At 48.9% G+C, this 7750-nt stretch overlaps 1 protein-coding gene across 1 annotated transcript; it reads left to right on the top strand.

Annotated features, from left to right (window-relative positions):
* Positions 1–222: 222 nt before the first annotated feature.
* On the top strand, positions 223–7337 carry KRT2 (keratin 2). The gene is made up of 9 exons (XM_066265591.1): positions 223–837; positions 1793–2007; positions 2358–2418; positions 3236–3331; positions 3954–4118; positions 4420–4545; positions 5377–5597; positions 6725–6759; positions 6859–7337. Exons 1-9 carry the CDS (start codon positions 223–225, stop codon positions 7335–7337), a joined length of 2013 nt encoding a protein of 670 aa, XP_066121688.1.
* The last annotated feature ends 413 nt before the right edge of the window (positions 7338–7750 follow it).

The raw sequence follows: 7750 nt of genomic DNA, 5'->3' as shown, positions 1-7750 counted from the left end.
GAGCTGATTGTAGATTTTTAATGGCTATTAGCTTGATAATCACACACCAGGAATAGCTTCCAGGCAGACCAAACCCATGCATAAGTGGGCCCACACCCATGTACACCAACACCTCATTGGCAGTATAAAAATCGACCCTGATAGACTTCCAATAGCAGAGTTGAGTCTCCAGCCTTAACTCTTCTCGGAAACGTCCAACTTTCCTTGCTGGGCAAAGCCATCATGAGTTGTCAAATCACGTGCAAATCTCGAAGAGGAGGAGGTGGAGGAGGATTCCGGGGCTTCAGCAGTGGCTCCGCTGTGGTCACTGGGGGGAGCCGGAGATCAGGTGCCAGCTTTTCCTGCTTGAGTCGCCATGGCGGTGGCGGAGGGGGCTTTGGTGGAGGCGGCTTTGGCAGTCGGAGTCTTGTTGGCCTTGGAGGGACCAAGAGCATCTCCATTAGTGTGGCCGGAGGAGGAGGCGGAGGCGGAGGCTTTGGCTCCGGTGGCTTTGGATTTGGTGGCAGAGGAGGTGGCTTCGGAGGCGGCAGTGGCTTTGGAGGCGGCGCTGGCTTCGGAGGCGGCGCTGGCTTCGGAGGCGGCAGTGGCTTCGGAGGCGGCGGTTTTGGAGGAGGCGGCTTTGGTGGAGGCCGCATGGGAGGTGGTGGTGGCTTTGGGGGTCCTGGTGGCTTTGGGCCTGGAGGATTCCCTGGAGGTGGCATCCATGAAGTCTCCATCAACCAGAGCCTCCTGCAGCCTCTCAATGTGAAAGTGGACCCAGAGATCCAGAATGTGAAGTCCCAGGAGCGGGAGCAGATCAAAACTCTCAACAACAAATTTGCTACCTTCATTGATAAGGTGAGTCATGAGAAGCTGGCTGCATTTGATGCTTAAGATGCCCTACTCCCCATACTGATTGAAAAGCAAACCACAGAGATTTGTTTCTGTTAGGAGCCATCCGTGTAGTCATATAATCCTAGGCTGTTAGCAATATCCAAATTGGAAAGGTGCTGGCTTTGTGGGCTACTTCTTCCATAACAATCTGTAGTTAGGAATTATTTGTGCTCTTAGTTTTATTATTTTTGTCTAAATAAATAATGTTTATGGAAAATTCTGAAAATTGTAGAAAAAGTGATATAGATAAATAATAGACTGACTGGTTCAGACCATGTGACAGCAGGTTCTGGAAGGTATTGGTAGGACATCTTCTGAGATTGTCTTTCCTTCTCTAGAAGTTACTACTTTCTTAAATTCTGCAAAGCTGAATCTGAAATAGCTGCACAGGGATGAATGAAATTCCTGACTTGAAGAGAAACATTCTCAGTTTTGTGACCCATAAAGTCTTCATTGGTGCCACTTGGGAATGTTATAGGGTTTTCTTATATTTCAAAGCAGTTGAACCTGTCTGTGGAATTTACAAGGCTCTTAAAAACCAGACTGAGGAGCCCTGCCTTCCAGTGCTCTCACATTCATCACTCTTAGGAACAGTGCCAGTGGCTGCCTGCTTCTGGTTTTCCCCCAGAATTTATGGGACCTTTGCCGAGAATTCAACTAGGATGAGGAGAGAAATGACCTGCAGTCTTGGGAGCAGCTGCAAATAAATTCTGAAGTAGGAAAAAGATTTCTGTGCACGGAGAATGCTGGGTGTAATATCAGGAGTCTGTAAACCTTGCCCATTGTGGAGGCAGGGAGCGCCTAAGCTCTGTCTAATGTGATCCGGCGTCCAGCTCCAGAACACAAAGCCATGTAGACTTCTCTAGGTCCTGATGTGGGGCAACCCAGAGTTCACGTCCTCTCCATCTGGTTACGGCAGGTGCGGTTCCTGGAGCAGCAGAACCAGGTGTTGCAGACCAAATGGGAGCTGCTGCAGCAGATGAATGTCAGCACCCGTTCCACCAACCTGGACCCCATCTTTCAGGCGTACATTGGTCAGCTGAAGAAATATGTGGATTCACTCTCTGCAGAAAGGACATCCCAAGATTCGGAGCTGAACAACATGCAGGACCTTGTTGAGGAATATAAGAAGAAGTATGTGGCAGAGTAAACACTGAATGGAGATAAATATTGATCTGATCCATCTGATCATTCCCCCAGCAAGCCACTCATCTCCCAACTGCATTTGTGATGATAAAGAGGAGAGGGGTCTTTGTCAATTATTTGTGAGGGAACCATTCAGGGCTTTAGAAATGATCTCTTTTACATGTTTGAGAGTTAATTTATAGGGAACCATCCTCATTTAGGATATCATAGTTTCAGTTTAGACAATTAAAGAGTGCTTAATAGAATAGGATGTTTTTGGTGAACCCACTAGAAAAAGGAAAAGAAAAAAGTAAACAAGTAGAATTAATTTAACAGTTATCTCTTCTGGGTCCCAACAGATATGAGGATGAAATCAACAAGCGCACAGCTGCTGAGAATGATTTTGTGACACTTAAAAAGGTGAGCAGGAGCACGGCATGGCTGGTGTGGGAATGAAGGTGCTTCTGAGGTCTGTTGTCTTCAGCCAGACAGGCTGGGGGAACAACTCTGCATGAGAAGAGCAGGGCCAGGCAATGCAGGGAGGCGTGTTTATCTCAGGTTCTCTTGGAAATAAAAGTCTCTCTGTAGTTAAAGTTCCTGGAGACAATTTTCAACGATGTTGTGCAATTTTCTAGAAACTTTTCCATCAACAACCTACTTAAAACCTACATTGGATCATGAATGATGCAAACGCAAAGAGCACTTAATTCTTCTAAAGAGCTGAGGAAGGAATGGGACTTCCCTTAGAATGCCTGCTTGAAGAGGCTGTTGAGTGTGCTGACAAAGGTTAAAACTAAAAGGCAAAAGACTAGGTTTTCAGCCTGGTTCTTACAAAGGCTTTGGTATAAAATCCAGAGGAATTCAGGAGGGGTTAGAATGGACAGACTGGATGGAATTGTTGAGGACCATTAAAAACCACAGAGGCTATTATGTCTCAAGCAAGAATGAGAGAATAGTTGACAAAGTTTGGTCTCATTAGAGCTCTGATGGTGTCAGGGACGTGAGCAATGAACTTGGGCATGGAGCCCTCAGGAGAGGCACATAGTGGACTCCATGCTCAATGAGGTCCCGTGGGGGCATGGCTCATCTGCAGGTGACTGAGATGTTGGAGAACAGCTAAGAAGAATGGGTGGAGTAGAGTATAGAGAGAGGGTGGGTTCCATACCCAGAAAGCTGAAAGGTTGGAGAGTGAATGGGGAACATCTGTTTCACCAGAGGCTCCTTACCTTTCTTCCAGGATGTGGACAATACCTATATGGCCAAGGTGGAGCTGCAGTCCAAGGTAGACGTGCTAAACCAGGAACTTGAGTTCATGAAAGTCCTCTTTGATGCGGTAAGGAGACTGCTAGAACCTTTCTTCCCACTCTTCCCACCAAAGGATACCCTTTCCCAACTGGTGAAAAGATGGTATAGGTGGGGTTTACAGACTGGTTGACTTCAACTTGCCATCATTCCAGGCCACTATGGGGCTTCTATGGTGTAGGTCTTGGAGGAGAGAAACGTTCTCATCTGAAGTCAGAGAACACAAGGCTCACAAAACACTAGGACAACTTTCCCTTACTCCAGACCCCAAATGTCCGGCTCCCATTAGGAAGAGGGCTGTCCTGTTCCCATTTTTATGTCCAATATGCTTCGGAGGTCAAATATATCATAATATCCTTCTCTGCTCCCTACCTGAGTGCATATATATGACTTCTGAAACAGGAAGTAAAATTTGAGGCACTAAGGAAAACTGCGTGAACGGTGAAGGCTGTTATCTAGGAGGCTCGCAAATACAGACCCCTCTCCCACAATTCTCAGGACAACCTTGGCAGGGGTTTGAGGATGGTGGTTACAACACTTCAAACCCCATGAATTGGATGCTGAGTCTGAGACTGTGTGTTTCCCAAACACCAGGGAAGGGGTTCCTCCTCACTGGGTAGGGAAGCTATGGCCAGACATCCCATATGTTGCAGGAGCTGTCCCAGGCACACCAGACTATCACGGACACCAATGTCATCCTGTCCATGGACAACAACCGCAACCTGGACCTGGAGAGCATCATTGCTGAGGTCCAGAGCCAGTATGAAGAGATTGCCCATAAAAGCAAGGCTGAAGCCGAAGCCCTGTACCAGAGCAAGGCAAGTACTAGGAGTTCAGGTAGAGCCACAGCTTCTTCTAACCAGCCAGAAACTGTACAATAAGATTGCAGTGTTTTATCTAATGGAAGTCAGGCATCATTCCCCAGAGTGTCCACAGTACCCTAAATGCCCTGAATCGAGATTGGCACTGAGACCCTTTGGGGTTGTAAGATGGTCCCCCCACCTCCCACGAACACGGCCATGACATGCAGCTTGGTTGACCCTCCCTGGACCAGCATCAGACTTTCCCTGGCTCAAACCAACCTTTCTCCTAGTGGCAACTGTCCTCCTCTTCCCATAGTATGAGGAGCTCCAGGTCACTGCTGGGAAACACGGAGACAGCATGAAAGAGATCAAGATGGAGATCAGTGAGCTGAATCGCATGATTCAGAGACTGAAAGGGGAGATCGACCACGTGAAGAAGCAGGTGGGCATGGCCCTGAGGACTGGTGCAGCCCCACTGGTTGAGTGGGGCTTGGGTTGGGGTGGGAGGCTGTATATAGGTATGTGCAAGTGTGTGTGTGTGTGTATGTGTGTGTGTGTGTGTGTGTGTGAGAGAGAGACAGAGAGAGAGAGAAGAAAGAAAAAAAGAAAGAAACTGAAGTGTTCTAATCTAGTTTATGTTGATCCCAAATGCCTTGAGCTTAACATAATTTAAGGATTACAACAATTTTTAGAGCAGCCTGAGACATTCTAAAGCAAGGAGTAGTGCGGGGGTGGGGGGGGATGTATCCACTTTTTGATTGCTTAGGCCAGTGAAAGGCAATAATAACAAATAAAGCAAGAGGTCACTGGACTTGCTGTGGATTGCAGCCATATCTTCCTACTGTGGCACAGCCCTGAACCCAGCCAGCTGCGTGGTGGAGGGGCAGTGAGTATTTCAGGGAGTAGGCATAGGGCTGGACATTAGCTTTGGAAGAGATGATGTGAGGCAGAGAATCTATTCCAGAAACAACAGAATTTGTGGAGCAGTCCACATCAGATATTTCCACTTGCAACTATAAAATGGGATAATGATTCTGAGCCTGGGTTGTGGAGATCAAAGGGGAAGAATGAGGGTCCAGTCAAAGGTGACAGGGGAGGACGATGTCCCAGAGACAACAGGAAGTCTCAGTACAGTTGTCTGCAGCTTGCATTAAGTCCACGGGAACCCAGCACTTCCAGGGCCAGTGAGTCAGCTTCTCACATCCTAAACACCTCTGTCTGTCAGGCAGACTCCATTCTGTATAAACAAAAATCTTTTCTTTTTCTCTCCTAGTGTAAGAACGTGCAAGACTCCATTGCAGATGCTGAGCAGAGAGGAGAGCATGCCATCAAAGATGCCAAGAACAAGCTCATTGACCTGGAGGAGGCCCTGCAGCAGGCCCGGGAAGATCTGGCCCGGCTGCTGCGCGACTACCAGGAGCTCATGAACACCAAGCTGGCCCTGGACGTGGAGATCGCCACCTACCGCAAGCTGCTGGAGGGCGAGGAGTACCGGTGAGGGGCACTGCGAAGGCAAAGGGGACCCTGGCTCATCCTCCTTTGTCTCTTTGAATGGGGGCTGGAGGCAAAGGCAGGGAAAGCAGGGATGGAGCAGGGCCTTCTGAGGACTGAGAGCTGAATGCACTGTGTCCCCAAAGCAGAGATTCAGGACATAAAGCATTATTGTACAGCGGCAGATTTGTCAATATGGAATGACTAACAAGGCAGAGTAAGTTAAATTTAGCTAAGCAAGAAGTTAATTGTGGTTTTTTTCTGAAAGAAAAAACAAAATGCTGTGAAAAAAGGTTAGTCCTAGACCGTTTGAAACTTTGCTTTCTGGATCTGTGAGTTGCACAGTCCCTTTTCCTTCCACATTGTGACCTAGAATGGGAGATGGTGGTCTGGACCCTGCAGACTGGCTGGGGGGGGGGGGCTCTCCCAGAGCAGGCACCAGACCTAATATTTTGCAGGTTTCCAGAGGGATAAACAGAACCATTTGCTAACCCCTCAAAATGGAACCTTGCTCTCCAATGTGGTCTGAAAACTTTGTCAAGGTTATTAACACCCCAGCGATTTAATCTGGCTATGTGCATCTGGAGGGGGGAAGCTGCTCTGGGCCACCAGAGAGCCAGCATGACAGAGAGGGAGCTGCCTGGCGCAGGCGCTGCTCTGTTCCTGTCTGCCAGGACCGGCCTGCTATCCGCAGCTCAAAGAGGCAGTGAGTGGGAAAGGGTCCAGATGAAGCGGAGGAGGGCGGGGCAGGGAGGCTGAGCAGAGTTGCAGTTCCTTCTGCACCAAGTGTTCATACGTACAGTGCAGCTCCATTTCAAAATTTCTCGTGTGGCTTGGATTCTGAATATCAGACTTCCTAAGACAGATTTAAATACAAACACGGAGCGCAAAGTCAAAAGTGAATTTGCCTTTTAATCATTTTTATCAGAGCAAAAAATTTAGGTGGGGTGGGATGCCAGGCAGTGTGGACACGTGGGGCTAGCCCCTCTCTGTGGTCTGGCAGCGGTTCTCAGGCTTCGGTGGCTGACGTTGGAGCCTAACCTGCACATTTGTAGGTGGCAGTTGTAAAACAACACGTATGACAAACCTAAGTCCTCTGCCTTGAGTTATTTTCTTTCTCTCCCTTACAGGATGTCTGGAGACCTCAGCAGCAACGTGACTGTGTGTAAGTGGGGGGTATGGTCCTATCCTGTGGGTAGTATGTTGGGTAGAGGCAGGTGGAGGCAGTCATAACTTTTTATGGTAACACCATCTCTCTCTGCAGCTGTGACAAGCAGCACTGTTTCTTCAAGTGTGGCATCCAAGGCTGGCTTTGGCTCTGGAGGGAGAGGATCTGGTTCTGGAGGAGGAGGAGGAGGAGGAGGAGGAGGAGGATACAGCTCTGGAAGCAGAGGGTCGAGCTCCAGAAGTGGTGGTGGAGGAGGATATGGCTCTGGCGGAGGATACGGCTCTGGCGGAGGCTCCAGAGGCGGCTCTGGCTCTGGAGGAGGATACGGCTCTGGCGGGGGCTCCAGAGGTGGCTCTGGCTCTGGAGGAGGATACGGCTCTGGCGGGGGCTCCAGAGGCAGCTCTGGCTCTGGAGGAGGCTACGGCTCTGGTGGTGGTTCCAGAGGCGGCTCTGGCTCTAGAGGAGAATATGGCTCAGGAGGTGGCTCTAAATCAGGAGGGGGAGGTTCTAGATCTCAGAAGGTTGGTTCTGGCTCTGGTGAAGGTTACGGTTCCAACGTGACCTCTTTTAGATAAAGATGAGTCCTGCTCTTGACCCTTCCACTCCAGAATATAGAAGCTTGTCTCTGTACATATAATGGACAGCAAATCAAACCTTGTCATCCACCTCTGATAGCATTTTTGGGGAAAGGGATGCTTAAATAGAGTTTTTGAAATATCTCCTCCCCAAATAAATTTGTTGAAGCCAGTGACACTTTCTGTCCCTGGGGAAGAATCCACATTGCCTAGGTTTGTGCTTCTAGCGGAGCCCCCATTCTCGCCCCCTCCTTGCACTGCCCATTTGATGCTCCTTACCCCTACCCCCACAAGTATTCTGTTGAGAACTCCATTTCAAAGCCTATGCCTTTCCCCTGGCAGTGCCCCCAGGGAAACATGTTTCTGTGTACATAGCCTGTTTCGCTGGCTCTGCATCTAAAGTGCTGTGGTCT

Source organism: Saccopteryx bilineata, chromosome 1, assembly GCF_036850765.1.
Source record: "Saccopteryx bilineata isolate mSacBil1 chromosome 1, mSacBil1_pri_phased_curated, whole genome shotgun sequence".
Classification (NCBI taxonomy): Eukaryota; Metazoa; Chordata; class Mammalia; order Chiroptera; family Emballonuridae; genus Saccopteryx; species Saccopteryx bilineata.
The sequence above is the reverse complement of the archived record's forward strand: the minus strand, read 5'-3'. Positions and strand labels throughout refer to the sequence as shown.

What these genes read in the sequence shown, in the direction of transcription:
- KRT2 (XM_066265591.1), top strand. Translation starts at nt 223, where the DNA reads ATGAGTTGTCAAATCACGTGCAAATCTCGAAGAGGAGGAGGTGGAGGA. An exon ending in TCGACCACGTGAAGAAGCAG is followed by an intron (nt 4,546 to 5,376) that starts GTGGGCATGGCC and finishes TTTCTCTCCTAG; the next exon opens with TGTAAGAACGTGCAAGACTC. An exon ending in CAGCAGCAACGTGACTGTGT is followed by an intron (nt 6,760 to 6,858) that starts GTAAGTGGGGGG and finishes CTCTCTCTGCAG; the next exon opens with CTGTGACAAGCAGCACTGTT.